The sequence below is a fragment of the Dermacentor variabilis genome, chromosome 3 (genome assembly GCF_050947875.1).
Source record: "Dermacentor variabilis isolate Ectoservices chromosome 3, ASM5094787v1, whole genome shotgun sequence".
Lineage (NCBI taxonomy): Eukaryota > Metazoa > Arthropoda > Arachnida > Ixodida > Ixodidae > Dermacentor > Dermacentor variabilis.
The window spans coordinates 164515531-164535538 of NC_134570.1; the positions used below are offsets into that span (position 1 = coordinate 164515531).

General features: G+C 46.0%; 1 protein-coding gene across 2 annotated transcripts in view; it reads right to left on the bottom strand.

Moving 5' to 3' along the window:
- The window catches only part of LOC142576491 (sphingomyelin phosphodiesterase 4), a 153762-nt gene that overhangs the window by 105637 nt on the left and 28117 nt on the right, over nt 1-20008 (bottom strand). For both annotated transcript variants that reach the window (XM_075686641.1, XM_075686640.1), the window contains exons 5-7: nt 17253-17311; nt 10879-11093; nt 5375-5834 (exon numbers count right to left, since the gene is read on the bottom strand). In XM_075686641.1, coding sequence (XP_075542756.1) covers nt 5375-5834; nt 10879-11093; nt 17253-17311 — 734 coding nt within the window. The remainder of the gene's footprint in view (nt 1-5374; nt 5835-10878; nt 11094-17252; nt 17312-20008) is intronic.

Sequence of the window (20008 nt, forward strand, 5' to 3'; positions counted from 1 at the left end):
GGTAAGTCTGCCAGGAAAGCGGAAAGCACAGCAAGTTTACCACTGTAATCTGCTCAAACCTTATAGACAAAGGGAAGCAGTGGTGTGCATGATGGTAAACGTTCCTGAAGAGCTTCCGGTCGAGCTTCCGGGACTAGGCTCAGTGACGAACAGGGAAGACACCGGTCAAGTCATTAGTGACTTAGTCAGTGGAGCATCGCTGTCGCGTGAGCAGAAAACCGAACTACACCAGCTCTTACAAGAGTTTCAAGGTCTGTTCTCTGAGAGGCCTGGTAGGACTTCTGTACTTACTCATGATATAGAACTTACCTCCCCAGAGCCAGTACGATCCAAGGCGTATCGGGTGTCACCCCGCCAGAGCGAGATTATGGAGGCTGAGGTAAAGAAAATGCTACAGCTCGGTGTTATTGAGGCAGGTGAGAGTGATTATACCTCCCCTTTGATTTTAGTTGAGGTACCGGGCAAGGAACCTCGTCCTTGCGTCGACTACCGCAGGCTTAATTCCATCACTAAGGATCAAATTTATCCGATCCCTAACATCGAGGAGCGCCTTGAGAAAGTTAGTAGCGCTCAGTTTATTTCCACCCTAGATCTTGTCAGGGGTTATTGGCAGGTTCCACTTACAGAAGAGGCTAGTAGGTATGCGGCGTTCATTTCACCAATGGGAACATTCCGTCCTAAAGTGTTGAGTTTTGGTTTGAAGAACGCGCCATACTGTTTTTCAAGCCTCATGGATAAAGTGTTGCGGGGACAGCAAGAATTCGCTTTACCGTATCTAGACGACGTAGCGATATTCTCCGCATCCTGGTCTGAGCATATGGCACACTTGCGGGCAGTGCTAACCAGCCTGCGCGAAGCGGGCTTGACAGTCAAGGCTCCTAAGTGCCAGTTAGCACAGGCCGAGGTTGTCTACCTCGGTCACGTGATTGGTCAGGGTCGTCGCCGCCCCTCTGAAATAAAAGTGGCCGCTGTGCGAGACTTTCCGCAACCGCGCACGAAGACCGATATTCGGTCGTTCTTGGGTGTCGCCGGCTATTATCAGAGGTACATCCCCAGGTACTCTGATATCGCGGCTCCCCTGACGGATGCTCTAAGAAAAACAGAGCCTCAAACAGTCGTCTGGGACGAGACAAAGGAAAGAGCTTTTAGCGCCCTAAAGAGTGCCCTAACAAGCCAGCCTGTGCTACGATCGCCAGACTATACAAAAGGGTTCGTTGTTCAGTGCGATGCTAGTGAGCGAGGCATGGGCGTTGTACTGTGCCAACGGGAAAATGGAGAAGTAGAACACCCCGTCCTGTATGCTAGTCGTAAGCTGACCAGTCGTGAGCAGGCGTATAGCGCCACCGAGAAAGAGTGTGCATGTCTCGTGTGGGCCGTTCAGAAATTGTCATGCTATCTAGCCGGCTCGAGGTTTATCATTGAGACGGATCACTGCCCTCTCCAATGGCTGCAGACCATCTCTCCCAAAAATGGCCGCCTCCTGCGCTGGAGCCTCGCTTTGCAACAATATTCCTTTGAGGTGCGTTACAAAAAGGGGAGTCTCAACGGTAACGCCGATGGCTTAAGTCGAAGCCCCTAACGTAGGAATCAGCCTCAAAATTGTTTGTTACTGATGTTTTTCTTCCTGAGGCAGGATTTTTTTTAACATATTGCTTTTGTTTAGTGTTTCAAAGTGATGATATGCTTTCTAGTGCAATTTTCCAATTTGTGGACGCGTTCTGAGTGATGCTAGACTACTGTAAGGAACTAGGCAGTGGTATAAAAGGGGAAAGAGCCTGGCAGGGCTTAGTGAGGGTTGTGCCGTGCTTGCTGACTGAGCGGTTGAGTTTCAGCGTAGTTCTAACGCTTGCCGGGAACGAGAACAAGAATGTGAACTCTCCCGAAGTCACTTTGCAGTGTCCTGTGCGAACCTGAACGAGAGAACGAGGCCTTCTCTGTGCGCTGCGCTCAAGATACGTCGAGGGACGCCCGACTTCGGTAATGAGCATCATCGAGCGACATCCCTCCGGACAGCGGATGCAGTCCCCTGTCCATCGGGATCTCCTTCCCCCGGCAGGGCCGTCTGTTACGTTTCGCCTACGACGCGCGGTTTAGCCGGCGCGACTGCAATAAAGCGGCAGACATTTTGGCCCGTTCGGCGTCGCCGCTACGCTCCCCGCCAAGCGCGTCCAGGCATGTTCCGATGCCACGTGTCTTCATGTGCGTGTGTGAGTGTATGTGCCATTGTGCCCGACCGGAGGCGATACGACAGTAGGAGTTACCTTCTCCTCCCAGCCATTGTGCCCGTCCGGAGGCGATACGACAGTAGGAGTTACCTTCTCCTCCCAGCCATTGTGCCCGTCCGGAGGCGATACGACAGTAGGAGTTACCTTCTCCTCCCAGCCATTGTGCCCGACCGGAGGCGATACGACAGTAGGAGTCACCTTCTCCTCCCAGTCTTTGTGCCCGACCGGCGGCGCTACGACAGTATGCGTCACCTTATCACATTGTACAATCACGTGCTCGTCTATTGAGGGGTTCCTTCTTGCCCTCAACTGCGAGAGTATAAAAACAGCTGCCCCCGGACGCCAAAAGGAGGGCTCCGATTTCTTCTGTTGAGTAAAGTGCTCTCCCGTCTCTCTACTTCGGTCAACCTGACCGCCAACTCTTTGCGATGTTAAAATAAACAAGTTGTTTTGTTGTTACCAGTCGACTCATGCTTTGCCGGGACCTTCGGATGCTTCCAGTTGTACCCCAGGCCGCCAGGCCAACGCTACCCTTGGGGCTTGCGACCCAGGTACAACCACGGGCGTCAGCGCCGAGTTCCCAACAGGTCGTACCATCGGTGCGACCACAACAACCGTTGCCATCGGTGGGATTCAAACACCAAGTAGAAGAAAATGCAGGACTATTTCGTGCGAAACCAAGCTAGTTTCATCAATAAAGCGATTTTATAAATGGTATGTGCTTTTATGACATCCAATTATTTAGCAGGCTTATATCGAATTATGCTCTATATCGAACTGATAGGCGTTTTTTGCCGAGTTCGATATAGCCGGGTTTGACTGTACTATGTCATGAAATAAAATGTTCAAACATAAAATTACTGAAAATGAGCACATTTTAAGGCATAACAGAAGAGTTAACTCTTAAGTTGTCTTGGAGTGGTCGTAGCGTGTGGATGGCCACAGTCCATGCACCCGCTGGCAAATTTCACAGGACTGTCCCGCAAAAAGCATCGGAATGAACACCAGGATGGATATCCATGATCATTCAAAAATGCCTTCATCTATGTGATTGCATTCACAAACAACTTAGGTCTTAGTGTCCAGCATAGGAGCAACAGATTCATTCAATATCCTGTCGCAGTGAGTGGGACTTCCTTGGTTGGTCAGCATGTTCCATTAGCTATTATCAGGCTAGCTGCCTTATTGTATAGAAAATGTAATAAATGCCCCTTTGGCTTCCACTATTGTGTTGTCATTTCTTTGTCTCAAGAGCATGCTTGAGATCCCACGCCACCAACCACCGAAATTAGCGAAAGAGGCACATAAGGCTACAGTCAACGTCGAATTTTTCAGGCTCTCGAAGGGCCGTGAAAAAGTCAGAAAAATCGGGCAGTCCAAAAATATGAATGCATGTTTTTTACTGCCCTGAAGGGTTCAAATCGCCATAGGCATGTCCAAAATAGCTCTGAAGGCCTGCCAGTAGACTCAATAGGCAAATTGGTGCTCGTACTCTGACTGGAGACGGCAGGTGCATGCGTGTATAATTAAGAAATACTGTGTCCCGTGACAATTGCCCCTTTGCACACTTAGTATGTTTCACCGCAATACTTTGTGTACCCTTCATAGCGTAACACTGCTGTATAGGCTCCCTGAAATGAAGTTCGCCTGTACATGTAGTGCCACCTAGCAGTGGCGGTGAGCAACTGCGAGTAGGCCCTCACGGCCATTTCACCAATGTCCGTGGTGCGCTCGGGCCCGCTTGCAAGCCTCCTTTCTAATTTTTCGGTGGATTCACCGTGGCCTCTCGGCAGCTCCTCCGTGAGAAATTTCAACAAAAAGAACAAGCGCAGATACTGCTGTGTTAAAGATTGTCACAACTGCGAAGGGGATGTCGGCATCAAATTGTATCACTACCACGGGAAGCAACCCGGCGGCTGAAGTGGATTGTCGTGGTATGTGTCGCTCTTGCAAATTTCTGTTAAATGAACTAAGACATAAATGCAAAAACGAAAAGAAAGAACCAGCAGAGGCATCCATAATAATGCACAATAAAGTGACAACTGCATAAAAATGCGTGAACTGATTCCCGCTGTTATAAATTATTTCAGATAGTCGTTTAGCTCGTCTCGCTCCAATACAAATGCGCAGTGTTTGTTACATGTCAAATCTAGCTTCATAAGCACTCCGTGCTGTAGCTTTGTATGCACTGTGCTTTTTGTTGTGCATGCCAGTGTGCAGCTTCTTTCTGCGCCAAGATCAGCACTTCGCTGTTTACTTTTTTGGCACAATATGTATGGTTGTAGTAGTAAATATGATGCCTTTCTAAGGTGCTGGTGGTCCAAACTGGGCCTCAATGTCTTCAATTGCCTTAAAACCACAATTTAGAAGGACCGACACATTTCAAAAGAGCGCTACAAAAGCATGCCTCTGTAGCAGTGGCCGCCTCGGTATTTCGCGAAACTGACACGGTGGCGCTGATAGCTGAGCCGATCGCTGCGCCGCCTGATCATTGCAGGTAGCCCATTGAGGTGAAGCTGACTTTCAAGAACTGGCATAATGCAATGCGTTGTGCTTTCCGAGCTTCGAAGCCATTGGTAAGGATTACAAAGGTGGAATTAGCACCATGTTAGCAGTGGCGAATTGTTTTAATAAATAACACAGCACTGAACAGCTATGAGGCTTGGTAGCAAGTTTCGAAGCAGATAGGCGTGACGTAGACATAGACGTAGCTAACGGCTGCCAGCGGATCCGCGTGCGAGAACGCCTGTTCCAAGGAAATGAGATAATCAATACGGTGGCAGTTATGGCTTCGATTATTGCCGTTTTGGCCCTGCAGTCATGGCAAAAAAATTCTGACGGTGAAGGAATTCTGCATCCTAAATTTCAGACGTTCTTACTGACTCTATGGGGTAAGGTGGTGCTGCCGGAAAGATGTCTGAATTATCGGGCATGTCTGAAAAGTCATGCGTCCGGAAAATAGGTCATTGACTGTATTCTTAAAAATCAGCAGAGCCTTCATAGTGTGCACCGTGTGCTTCACCACGAACAAAGAATGTGCCGCAGCTGTAAGTTGAAGTTTCACCTGTGAGTGTACAGTGCCATTAAGAGATTGACAAGTATCGCAGAGGTTCCGTAGAACATGGTGAGTCCTGCAGCAGACTACTCACCTCAGTCACTCTGAATGTGTGATGAAATGATGTGGAAGTGGGCGTGGCACCTGGACTCCCGTACAGCATCGTCGCACCCGCTGGAGGCCTGCCGAACATGGCCGCAGCCACCTGCTGCCGGCCCAGCCAGAACTCGAGCAGGACCTCCAAGAAAGTCTCAGAGATGCGTGCGTGAGGGTTGCCACAACCCACTGCTGCCACTGGTGACATTACAGACGTTGCAAACCCAGCGGCAGGCGTCGACGTCATCGTCGAGCCATAGTAACGCGGAGGAGTGGACGGGATACAGCCATTACCGCTGCCAGACCCCGAGTAAATGCTTGCCAGGATGTCCTTGCGGATGAGGCACGGCTCGTTGTTGGCGTGGCGGTGTGGGACACCACCGGTGCTGTTGGGGCAGAGTCCGCCAGGAGACGTTCCGTGCCAGAGCATGGTGTCCCGGTGGTCCCGGTACAGCACACTAGGGTGTGGATGAGAGAGCTCAGAAATGTTTGTACATCATTCACAAAACAGGAAGAGAGGAAAAAGCATGAAGAGAGGAAAAAGCATGAAGAGGTGTCCTTTGCACCCTTTGGGCCTTATCTTGTCTCCAAACAATCGTCATCTATTTTGCATGCATTTCTTTTCTTTAACACTTTGCGCTCCCAACTTTCCTGTCAGGAGAGCTGTGTCACACTGGTACGTGCATGCCATTCGCGACATGAATGTACCGGACACACAATATGGATGAAGATAATTGTTCAAAAGCAAGCTAAACCCCAAAGAGGGCGAATCTTTCCTAGAGTGAAGGGCCATTTGGCCGACTCCTTGGTGCAGGCCAAAGGGAGTAATCGAAGTCTCAGCATACATTTGTGCACAACTGAAAAGAACGACTGGTTACCGCTACACACAATGCCAAAACTGGACATATTGTGAAAGAGTGACCGTGGTGCCACAGTGGAGGCAACCGTCGCACAAGATGGCCAGAGGCCTATGGGAAGAAAGGGGATGAGTCACCCATCTCACAAGCTTGGCCAGGCAGCGCTGCTGCAGCTGTTGAAAGGTGCCCCTACTGTTAATGTTTTTTTTTTTTTTTTTTTTGAGGTCGCGTCATCACCACTGTATGTTGTCTCTACTGCATCGTGCCTGCTCCTCTTGTTGCTCACAGTGCTCAGACTGACTGCACATGCTGTCTCGTCGCTAGTAGCGCTTGGGCTATGCGTGCTCCCTCTTTCTCGTTACTCATGGCACTAACAGAACAGAAGCGCATGGACTGGTTGAGAAATCGCAATGCGTAAAGTACAATGCCATTTTTCAGAAACTGTGCAATGCAGAATAACTTCTTTTTGCGAAGGGAACGCTAAGAAAGGTGAGCATTGTTGTGCCTGTCATTTTAGGGTGTCAGGTAAAGTGTACGCATAAAATGCAATTAAAGATGGCGAGTATGTCTTGCACATCAGCAACAAGAGCTGGAATGTCGAGCTTGAAGTATACGCCAATTCAACGTCAAAGAAGCCACGGTGGTTAGAAATGTGTGAAACAGAAGCGAGTACAGTTTGTTTATTCCTTTCCGATGTGAAGTATGCTAACAAAATTCCTGGGGTGGCACATGCTATTCATATTTTTGGCAGGTGCATCTGCATGCAAACAATTTTTTTGTGCCAGCCTGTCTCAAACATGAGTGCAATCTTTTGTGCAACTGATTTCAATGGCCTTGTACACAGCAGTAACATTTTCTGACAGGCCCAATCACTATAGAACTGCACGAGAGAAATTTCTGTTGTGCAATTATAATGTCATTGCATGTTAAAAAAAAGGAAACGTTGAACAGCTTGTCCTCTCAAACTTGCTTTGGTCAAAAACGATTAGCATCTCTTAGTAGGGGACGGCTACGAGCAATTATTATTAGTGCAAAGACTCACAAAACCTTGTAAATATTAAACTAAATATTAAACAGTGCACCACTGCCAATTGTGCAACAATTACAGATGTCGCTCTATCCCGCAGCCGCCTTTCAGGCTCAAAGTTAAGGGGTAGAATTTCTGGAAAGCAGCCATGGGATTTAACCTTTTCATCGCTGCCATAACGTGCTACAGTCAAATCTCGATATAAAGAATCACACGGGACCACTGAAAAGCATTCATTATTCCGAAAGGTGGTTATACTGAAAGCCCCAAAATTAACCATTCTGCCCATAAGTTCATAAGTTGTCACCAGTTGAGCTATCCGCAAAAACGTCGCTGTTCGCTCTTGGCCTACACTGTTACTATTTTCAACAGATTCCGCTACCACGCACCACCGATGCGCCACATAATAGGAGTGACACGCACAAAGCAGACGCTGAGAAAACTACTGACAAAAAGGAAGCTCCATGTCACCTTTAAAGCACAATGTTTCTTGCTGTTAGTTTGTTATTCACATTTCTTATCGTGGACACTGCAACTGTCTCACTCGAGGTGGTCACCTGATCTATTCCAAAGCGCAAACATGCATGAACGACACCCTCCGGAAAGTGCAAAGTGCAACCGTGTGGCACCCCCGCGTACGGAGGTTACATTTCTCCCCACCCGTAGCTAGTACAGCCTCAGAAACAAGTGTGAAATAAAGAGGCATACACAGAAAGAAGGGAGAAAGAAGGAAGGGGCACGTCTCCGTTGCCAGGCGACACTTGCCTGGGCTATACCTAGGTGGAGAATGCGCTCGGAAAACCTGATACGTCATCACCTCCGCAATAGAGCTAAGAAAAAAAAAAATTCTCTCCCACATGTTTTATTGAGCGTTGTCTCAGGTTTTCCGAACCCATGCAGTGCGGTATGATTTCTGCGCCTTGTCGTCTGCTAGCCTACTGTTTCGGTTGCGGTGAAGGATACATGGATATCTAAGAACCCCCAGATTTCAGAATATTAGTTCGTAGTACTGAGGCATTGTAAACATGACACCGAAACTGAATAACGATCGTTATTCTGAAAATTTCGGTATTCTGAAGTTCGTAGTACTGGAATATCTTTAGATTGAAACCATAAGAAGTCAGCAGGGAATTTCTGAAAAGTCTGTTAATCTGAAAAGTCCGTTAATGTGATGTTTGTAGTAACAAGGTTTCACTCCATTGCAGACACAGCGTTTCTGCAGTGTGCACTATATACCATGACAATGCTTCTCATTACCTGCTCCTGCAGCGACTTATTCTCCAAAGAGGCCCGCGTTGAACGAATACGCCCGTATGTACAAACCAAGGGCCACTCAATTTATCACACAACATGTATGAAGAGAAGGCCTATGAACAGAACAATGTGCGACTTGACTCTGTACAGTATGACGCTCGTCTCGTCTTCACATTTCCCTAAAATAAGCAGTCCTTTGTGTTTCCGAGACTGTTTTGGTGCAGTAAACAACACAAAGAAACTGCATACTAAGCTTACGAAATGACGAGATCATGCTTGCCACCGTGTAAAGACAACTATGGTAAGAACCGGACTATAGGTCGATCACCCCAACTAACGAATTCTAAAAATGAAAAAATCTTTTTCAACGGCAAAAGTACCAAAAGACGCCCTTACCTTGAAACAAATGCGACTCATGCACAATAGTGGCAGTATTTATTTAAATGCTGCTTGCATGTGCACCCGGCCAATTTTTAATAGTATTGCGCGACCATCGATTTGCGTGCTTGTCAGCACCTTATTAACGGCGCTGAGCGGCGAAACGAATGAGATGCACGCATGTATAGACGTGCACTTACTTTCGCTATTTCGCCGCTCCGTGCCGTGATAAGGTGCTGACAAACACGCAGGTCGATGGTCGCGTGGTACTGTTAAAAATTGGCCGGGTGTACAGTACACAGAAAAGAACGAAGTGCACAAGCACTACTCCGAATCAGCGCAATGCCTTTGATAAGAGTTGTCCGAACTAGAGTCGGATGACGAGCGCTTCTCGCTGCCCAGTCCAGAGGCACGCGCAATCTCTACCGCTTTCAAACGGATGCATTCGGCAGTCACAGGCAGCAATCTTACACGCAGCTCCCAGATGAACTCCGTAACCTTGTCTTCTATTTCTGCGGTCCGCCCACGAAATGATGTTTTCTGTTGGTTTGCTGCTTCTGCCTCCGCCAGTACCAAATGCTCTTTTCGGATACTCCTAATTCGCGCTGTGTCGCGAGGTTGCCGTGGGCTTCCGCGCACTCAATCGCCTTTTTCTTGAAGGCGACGGTGAATTGCCTTCGGCTTCCGCTCATTTTGAAACAAAATGTGAAAAAGCAGCATTTAACCAATATAACTTTGTGACAATGTCAACGCAAATTGGCGGTGCCACAATATCGCCACGCCACGCTGCTGCTGATGGCGAAGGCGGCTCTTTGCTTCATCCGCCCATTGTTGCAAGACTTCCATAGTTTTTCTGCCAATGTCCGGTATAAAGACGAGGGTCGACTTTTCGCAATGGTTTTTTGAAAAAAAGTTCAACTTATATTCCGGTTTTTACGGTACCTGTAGCATGCAACCCAACGCAAATGGGCACATGGTTACTCCGACGGAAAAGGAGGCTACCTGTGACATTCGAATCCGCCCGCCATGCGAACAATCGACACTGGTGTAATGGGTAGCACCTTGAGGTTGCCTCGTCTATAGCCAGCTTAATTAACAAGCCCATCTCATTAGCATATGCTAGAAACGAGTTCAAAACTCTTTTAAGGCAGATGGAAACCCACGTGGCTTGCACGTCTTTCAACAGATCTCCTTCAAGATGCTGAATAACAGACTTGGCGCCTTCTCTTCCAGGCTTGGCACCAATGAACTGTGTAAACTTGTCCAACTGCCATAAGAAAAGTCTGCATTTTTCTAATGCCTTCACCCTTCTTGTTTTATCACACTGAAGTTGAGGTGTAGCACTGCAAAGAAACACCTGAACATGCTGGCATGACCATCTGGTTAACTGTGGTTTTGAATTGATTTACATATTCGGCTACTGTGGCAAGTTTTGATGAATTCAGTCATATCCACTTTCACGTTTTTTCTAGTGAATCTCTGAGTAAGACTTCGGCACGTCCATCATGACCACCCAATTCTGGACTATTGGCACACTTGCTTTATGTTTGTGCGCATGGCTATTTCTCATCTGCAAATACCAAGTGAATTTCTAGAGCCTTGTCAAGTTTACACTTTCAGTGTTTGCCTCTCTTTGAAGGTCCAATCTTCACAGGTCAGTGGACAAAAACACTCTGACATTTTCAGAAAGTTAAACTAACCACCTATATTGATTCAATGTTTGCCTTTAGCCTCCCTTGCAAGAAAAGCTCACGATGATCACAGACTACAGAGCACATCAAAGAGTCAGCCCATGCAGCCAGCCTACACGGCCGAAGTGTTGTGGGAACCTGCACCGTGCCTGTTTTTCATGCATGTGCAACAAAGTGTAATCAGATGCAGCTGCGAACATCACTGGGGTGCAATTTGCACAGCGTGTCTTAGGGGCATCTTTTCAGCAAGCACTGACAGAGTGAAGCAATAGTGAAGCAGACGGCCTACACTTGCCTGGGTGGCGTGCTCCCAGCAAAGAAAGGCATTTGGTGGTGCGGATGGTAGCCAGGCAGCTCCGGCGCATCATCCCGGTCATGGGGCAGGTAGTAGTGCAAATAGTCCTGAAGCAGGGCCAGGTACAGGGACTCCAAGATGGTCCCCGATGCCTTCTGGCCTTCCCCGCCCACAATGTCCAAGAGCACGGGCTGTTGAACCTGATGCTGAGCCCCCTATCGAGACAGGCAAAGCACAGAGCTGATGGTAAAACCAACACAAGCATTGTATCCTTTTGGGTGCTGCCATACGTCACCATGTCACAGAGGATTCCGTAAGGCTGACCACCGCAACAGCGCATGCTTGACTGACGTGGTTTAGTATCTAGTGCTACCAACTACACCAGAAACTGGAAGACGCTTTTTTAGTAGACTACAGAAAAATAATGCATGATCCAGGGAACCGCAACACTGGATTACGCTTATGGCAGCACTACTGATGAGTCCAAAAGCTATTCTTCCATGAAACATTGCTTGAAGTTGAATGGGAAGCCAACAAGCTATCGAAAACTCACTCAGTATTGCGCATTATTGCTGCCTAGCAGTTAGATTAAGCATCAAACACCTTTTATATGATCATAGCTGTGGCTCGGAGTAAATGAAGCTTGTAATTTCCATCTAGTGCATCAGTCCTAATCTTTGATACTAACAGCTTCTTTCTGAGCACCCACAGCCCTCCTTTCTTTTTAAAATTTCGATGTTGCCTTGCATACCAAAGTACATGCACAATGCATCAAAGGTAATGGGGTGGCATCCGCAAACGTGTCTGTAATGCACGATGTAAGATATACAGCAAAACCTTGTTAAACCGAACCCGCTTAAACAGTAGTTTCGTTTTAAAAGTAGTTAAGTCAAATCCCTGACTCAGCGGCCATTGAACATAATGTGTTTTGTATCCGCATAAACAGTACCAGCTTATTGCGTACGCATCGGTTTAAACGTGGCATTCCCACTTTTCGTTGCGCAAACGCGGCGGTGCGTCGTCACCATCGGGCGGCCCGACAGAACAACAAGCCTCAGAGATCGGAATGGCCTCCAAGCGCCCTGTGCGTTTGCGCATGAAGCCACATCAACATCATCATCATTTCGATGCCGTGCGAGAGAGCGTTGTGGCGTCGTGCAAGCAAGGACTCGCGTCACACCGAAGCTCGGATAAAAAAGACGCCGGGTGCTCAGCATAGAAGAAAAATTAGACATCATCCGCGCTATCGAATGTGACACGAAGAAGTTGGCGCTGGCACACGACAGGGATCTACTGTTGACTACAGTGTGTGGCATTTGGAATGCGAAGAAGTTACTCGGCAGCGCTTCTGCGACCGTGAAGAGATGTCGGCTACGAGGTTCGACTTTTCACCATCGTTGCCTCTGTTGTCGCCAAACTGTCGACTAGCGACAGTGATGAGGACGACACGGCAAGCTACAGCAGGCGATTCAGGTCCGACAGTGGCAGAAGCTGCACGTTACGTCAGCCTCATGAATGCAATCATCGCGACGAGAACAGGGGCGCGATAACGTAACTATTCCAAACAAAAAGTATTCCGAACTCCGGCACGCGGCAATGAAAGAGGCGCCCCGGGACTTCTGCAGCACTACTGCGCGCGTGCACAGAGAATATGTAACGCCAACGAGGAATCTGCCACGCGAGTGTTTGCAGAGAAGAGGGGGCTGGCTGAAAAGCTGGCACGCAGCTTCAGTAAGTTTGAGGCTGCTGTCGTCGTGCTAGGCCACCGCGGCATCAAACGAAAATAACACTTTTGTCGCACGAAGTGAATAAATACTGCATGTTTTTTCCACTTTCATCGCACTCTCTCCGAGTTCCATTTTCAACAGGTAAATGGTAAATAGCTCATGCTATTTCGGTTAAACAGTACTACCATTTAGTACGTACTTTTTCCGAGCTCCGGCCAACTACGGTTTCACTGTATACTGTTTAGGAGGGGACACTGCACGGCTTGCTTGGGAAGCGTGGTCTAGCAGCTAATGTATTGATGGCAGGTGCCCATCTGTCCTATGATGGCAGCAACTGTGTACCGGTGGGAAGACGCAACTTCAAGACCGAAAATGCTTTATATCCCATTGCTATAGCAACCACCACTTTGTGGGAAAATCCAAATAATTGAGCCACACGGCGAAAATAGGTCATTAGCATAGAGGCATAGAGAGAAAGCCGCTCACACTGGCAATAAGAGCACTCGTCTGTCATTGAATTCAGATTGCTAACAAAGCGTCAATTGCTATCGCAATGGGAGACATACCTTTCCTGTCTTGAAGCTGCATTGCCGTGCCGAAAGATAATTGCTACCATAATAACGAGCCCATGCCATTGGTACTTTATCTGGTCGATATGCCCTTGCGAGTGTCAAGTTAAGAGTACTAAATATCTTACACCATGGCGTAGGGCAAACTCTTGTTCCTTTTCACACCTTCCCTTGGCTTTAAACTTTGGGAAGAGCATTGAGATAGGCGACCAGAAGCAATCTGAACATGGTGACGGAAATCCTGTCTTGCAGAACAGGTTCTGCAAAGTGACCATTTTTAGCAGCAATGTGCGGTAATGAACGCAGGAACTGTGGACACACAATGCCACGTCAGTGGTATGCCATAGCAGCTTGTGGGATGTAACAAATGGAAAGAGAAATGTCAAAGGCAGCAAGCGTTAACATATGAACCTATAGAAGCTAAACAGGGCTGGTGTTCAGTGCTCAAGAGCCAGAAAAACAACAAACAAGAATGTGTCAATGAGGTTCTACTGTAAATAGAAAAAACAAAGCCAAGCCTCCAAAACCTGGAAACCCAATAGCTAGTATTCTGGACATGGTAGCCGTTACATTTTCCTAGTGTCTGCAATTACTTTTAGCAGTGCTAGGTCCTTATAACTCTGAGGGAGCTGTACCTGAGCACTGCAATTTGGGCACCACCTATAAAAAATGAAGCTGGGTTATTGTGTTATTTTAACTGCGCCACACTTAACTCAGCACTAAATGGTTTCTTCTAATGTGAAAAATAGGAAAGGTTGGCCCCAGGTAGGGCTGAATGTCCCGAAATTATAGGCTAAAAGAAAAAGAATACATAATGAAAGTAGAAAATGCTGTCCAAACTCTATAACAAAATGGCAATACACTTAAGAGTAACAATGTCGCACATGCAGCAATGTAGACTGTTAAGCGCTGCTATCTATGCAAGCTATTGCGCAGTTGAGATCAGTAGCAGTGTACAACATTCATCCTCCCGTATGTTTAGCACTGGTTAACAACTTGCTTCGTTCACTAGACACAACAGTTCTAGCTTCTCAGAGGCATTGAAAACTCCGCTAATTTTGAGCTACAATTAAAAACATAGTATATTTACCATGTGAATTTTATTGCATTACAATGACGAACTGTAAGATAATTGCAGTGACAAAAAGAATATGTGCTGAAATAAGTTAAAGATGTACAAATTTAACATCAGCAAGAATTCTCTTCGATAGGATCATTGCCTGGAGTGAAATTTCTTTGAAGGGGCCCCGAACACTTTTTTACTGAAGTCGATAAATGCATGTGACGCTAAAGTAGGCTATTTGAGAAATACTTTAGAGTAAGAAGTACTTCAATGGCATCAGCTGAAGCTGAGTTACTGGCAGTCAAAGATAGTGTTTGATCCCCTTCACAGTACTCCTGCTCCTTCAACGCCTTGCACTGCAAAGGCTACGGCAGAGTGGGGCATGCCCACAACGCTTTGCCTACCGAATGCCACTGTAGCCCGAAGTTCAAATTTGATTTCTGATCATCACGTAGAGACCACCACTTCCAAATTTGCGCCTATTATGCGCCAAACTCAGAAGCTATCCCTCAACTTACGGTTGAGCATTGTAGTATAGCGGCCATTATTGGCTGAAATAACACAACCTAATAATATGAGCCTCTCAAATAACCACTACTTTGCATGTAACCATCCCACAGCAGCTTTGGGCTTAAATTATGCCTTTTTAGCGTTACTGTGATAAAAATGCTCTCGTGTGAAGCAATCTGGCAATCCTTCTAACGTGATCTCATTCACAGTGGCCTGGCTCATTTAATTGAATGCTGTTTGTGTTTCACAGCAAATTAAACATATAAATAAAGATGAACGGAGATGTATGCTTAAAATTGGTTAGTAAAATGCACTTTACTTTGCTATAACTTTGTTGTAGAGAGATGCTGACATTTTTATAGCCAGTGCAAGATTCGCAGAGAATTTGGCACAGTAAAACCTTGTTAATACGTACCCCCTTAGTAAGCAATTTCAGTTTAACTATAGTTGCGATGAATTTCCCACCGCGTCGTCATTAACCTAATGTATTGGCCGACCATTAAGCCGTAGTCGCTTAACTCATGCTAAACGGTTAGTGTGTAGTATTTCATTTTTCGGCACATACATGCTTGGAATCGGTGAAATGTGTGCGCAGACTATAGATAGCGAAATTGTGGTGCACAGACCTTTTCCAGACTGCAGCTGCTACTGACAGTGACGTCAAAACATGGTAGCCATGACATGTTTCCTGCTCCCACAGCTTATAGCGCTTCCACAATGTCGTCATGGATGACGATGCGCATGATGGCCCTTCCGTATCCGACACAGCTAGTGCATTTACCATCATGAGGGCGTTCGCAAGAAAGTGGGGCCTGATGGAGAAACTGGCTCGCAGACTTGCTGTGTTTGAGTATGCCGTCATCACTGCAAGGCCACCAAGGCAACAAGTGCACATGACATTCTTTTTTTTCTTTTTTGCTACCTGCTTACGGATTTTTTTTTTTTTGGATGGCAAGTCTGTAGCCTCTCATCTGCCACTGTCAGTTAATTAGTACATAGCTTATGGTGCGTGAATGGTCCAGGTTTTCTGCCAACTACGTATTAACAAGGCTTTACTAATTATGCTGCAGAACCATTTTGGCAGAGCCAGTGGAACACAGTGAAATAGGCACAAAAAGCCCCAAGTGCCAAAACAAATTTTCTGGCTGAGTTGCATACTCAATGAATGGCAGTTTATGCTTCTTACAAGTAAAAAAAAAAAAAAACTTTCAGGGCATTTCATGCAAAACTGTGGCATTGGAGGGTGATCTATAATCAGTTCACTGCAGTCAGCGCACTTCATTATATAAAATTGGGCCAAATTGCTCACAGCAAAGTGCTGCCGTGTACATTTGAGTGTGTGCCGCCAACCACCTAACCATACTAACGTGGCAATGGTGCTGCCACCTGTAGCTCAATCTCGCGGTGAATATGCGGACTTCGCCTGCTTTCGATGTACCTAACCAAAAAGTATAGATGCGTTGCGTTTATGCAAGCACGCCACCGTGTGCACGGAATTGCAAATAAGCAAGAGATACGAGCCATAGAGACATCCCTTTGACAAATTAAGAGTGTGCAAGGTTGCCCATTATGCATGCGTGCACAGATGTGCATACACCGCAATCATTGCATTGTAAGTACGCTGTCGCATGCAAACGGAATTTGCTGCGCTATGTTCTGGCCTAGATTTTTCCAGTTTCGGTAACAAAAATGGCTACTTTTGCGAGCCTGTCACGTTTCAGGCGTAACACTTTGTGCAGGGGCTGCTTTATCTGAAAGAAAGCTTTCTACGCAGCGCAAAATTTATTCGCAGGTGGCCTTTAAAGCACGCCTATAAAAACTATCACTAATTCTTGAGGTTCTGAGCTGCCGCTCTTTGTAATGCCATGAAACATCACGCAAAGTATTGTTTTGTGATAATAAATTCTTAGTCATTTTTAAGAAGGCTGCAAACAAACTTGTGCTTGCAACATTTGGTGCAGTCTGTCTCTGAAAAAAAAAAAAATAGTGAATCATTTTGCCGTCATAAAAGAAGCTAGTATAATCTGAAAGCACAAGAATGCAATGCTGGTCGGATTTGTTTGGTAGCATGGCTGAAAAAAAAATGGCAACTAAATTACGGACGTAAATTCTGGCAGTGCCTGCATTGCGTCCCATTTTTGCATCTTGTCCCCAATTTTACACTGTTCTTGTTTTAATGATGCTAATTTCAACATTCTAGAGGAGCAATGGAGTAATACGCACTGCTGTACGAATGACCGCACATACAGCAAACCCTTGTTACAAAGAAGTCCTTGCACAACAAATGGACTTCATTGTAATCACTAGTTTTTTAAATGCAGAAAGACCCTGTAAGGGCTATGGTAATGCAGGAAATGCGGTTCAACAATACAGGCGCTTGTAGATTACTTCCAAGAATTCAACTCGGGTTTCATTGATGTACAATATTCTTGGAACAGTTAAGCAGTAACTTAGGAAGCATTCAAAACAAGGTGCATCCAACTACACATAATAGTAAAGGCTTACCGGCTGCGATGGGTTGACGATGTAGTAGGCAAAATGGAACATGTAGAGCTCGAACGCATCTTGGGCAGAAGCGGACACGCAACAGGGTCAAGGCCAACAACAGAGCTCACCACACCTTTCAGCCACAGCATACTCTCAGAATCCCTCACTCGCAAGCAGTAAGAGGGCATGATCAGCAGCGATGTTCTAAATGCGATAGCATGTTGTTGTTTTTTTCCATTCTGAAATTAACAGCTGTCTTTGACTGTTATGGCCGTTTTTGTCATCGGCGGTTAGTAGTCGGTGATCAGATTTTGCTGCCACTACAAAGGGCATGTGAACTCACGCAACCGAGTTGCATGGCACGTTCATAGCTGAACAGCAGTAAATATATCAGATTAAAAAAACTTTTCAAACCTTTCATGCAAACATAGCTCTCAAAAGCTTATCAGTCATAAATATGGCATTTATAGAGCTAAAATAAATATTTCGTCAAATTTTATCAAACATCTAGGGCTATTCCGGAAGTTGTGAAGATTGGCAATAGCAACAATGCAAAGGATAAAGCTTTACTTCGCTGAAGGCATTCTTCGTAACGTCGTCTACAGTTGTGCATGAGTAAGCGAATAGCTGAACCTGCCAAGAAGTGCTGTTGTGTGGGAGCTTCGGGGCATCTGAAGGTTTCAGTGTTGTGATTGAGCACTAGGCGAACAACTCTCTCCCCCTGTGGTGACTGCAGGAGAAAGCTAGAGATGCGCTGGCTAGCAGTTCTTAGAAAATTGAAAAAAAATTAAATAAATTAGAAAATTATATGTCTGCTCCCAGCCCTATCTGACACACCAGATTAGGCTTTAACAACTCTAGCTGTTATAGATGACGAGATATTACTGTATTTACTAGCATAATCATCACACTTTCTTGTAAAAAAAATTGATGCAAATTCAGGGGTGTGATCATTACACAAGTTAAATTTTCCGCAAATTTTTTTCATCCCGCTTTTGCTGTGGGATGACAACAGGTCAACAAGCAGGCGGCCGCCGCTGCTGTCACAGTGCGGGACACCAAAACAAAAACGGCAGCCGGCGGAGCAAGCCGAACACACCAAACGCAATTTTTTTTTTCTTCTCATGAATACATTATGTGCATTGAAACAGTTTCTTCCGTATTAGTAATGAATAATATCATTAATACCAGCAAGTTGGCGGCAATAACGTAACTATGTCCACTTTGAGGGGGCAGAAACAGAGATGGGCACGCTTAGCTGCCAGTGACATAGAAACACATGGCGCACATGCTGCAGAAACTGCAGCATTTGTCTTTACTACTATCCTAATATTGTTTCCACTAAGGGTGGGCAAATGTCTTAGCCGTGTTACAAGCTTCAGCGTATGAATAGCATACACTTCTAACGTATCAGTGTACATGTGGCTACTATCGTTGCCGCTTGCGATTTGTTGCGTGACCACGAGTGCAGCCAAGAGGAAACGAAATGGCACCTTTTTTGTTGCTGTTGACCACAACCATTATAAATCCCACAAATAATAAAACCAAGGCAAGTTTAGTTGTAGCTTTTTTTTATGGAAGTGCGGAAAGTGATGAAGGGAATGAAATAGGGCTGCTTAAGAATCTTAGTGTGTGCAGACCACTTGGTATGTCTTGAGGAGTCGTTCAGTTCACGTAGCATTTGACAGATGGTAAGCACAATCATCATTAGCTAGACTTGGCACACAACATATCGCTGTGGCAAGTTCGGGGTGCGATCATTAAGCGGGAAAGAAAAAAAAATTGAATTTTAACAATAAAATTCAGGGCTCCGATCATTACGCGGGTGCAATCATTACGCAAGTAAATACAGTACTTCGAGAAACTGGTAATGTGACCAAAAAGTGTTTTGAGAAAATTGAGAAAAACAAACAAAGGCTATTTTTATTCACATATTTAAAGCTGAAACAGCCTAGTAAATAAACACCAGGCGTGTAGTCTGGTTGACCTTTCGGACCTGCGTGCCACTTTTTCAGGGATCAGTGCAAGTTTTTCGTTGATTCATGCTTCTTGGCTGATGCCACTGACAGGTTTGGATCCTTTTCTGTCATGCAGCTGTCACTAATACCCATGACACACGGGTGCCAGTAAGTCCTTTAAACAAAGGGACATCTACTGGAAAGGCGTTCACACGAGGTGACACATCACAAAGGAGTAGCTCCTTTCTAGTAAGGGTCCCTTGCGGATGAGCGGGATATACAAGCTACTTTATGGGCATGAAAGCATAGCCTTGCGGGCAGCCCATGAACAGAAAAGTTATTGAAGCACTTTGTAGTCTTGGCGATCTTATTGCTTCCAAAAAATGTTTTTTACAGTTGGAAGATGCCCGATTTGTCTTTCAGGGATCTTTTATTGTAACCATCGTTTCAAATGCATGCAACTGGCCCTGTCACAGATGATGCCATCATCACATCACCGTAATCGGCTCGGGCAGCTTCGTCTGCATGTTTTATGCTTTTTTCATTTTTGTTTTGTATTGACCAGATGCACAATTTTTTAGCATTTTGTCAGTTTCAGTTTAAATAAGCAGCTGCTTTTGTTTTGCTACAGCGTTTACTGAAAACATGTGAAGGAGACCACCGTACCGTGTGTCACTGGCGAAACTCCTTTTCATAAGGGGTCCTTCAGTGCAAAGTAAACGACTTTACTTCAAAGGGGTTTAGTGTGCACGTGTTGTCAGGGGTATAGGCCTGCTGGGGCTGGCCTGCTGGGAGTTTATTTGCATCTATACATGT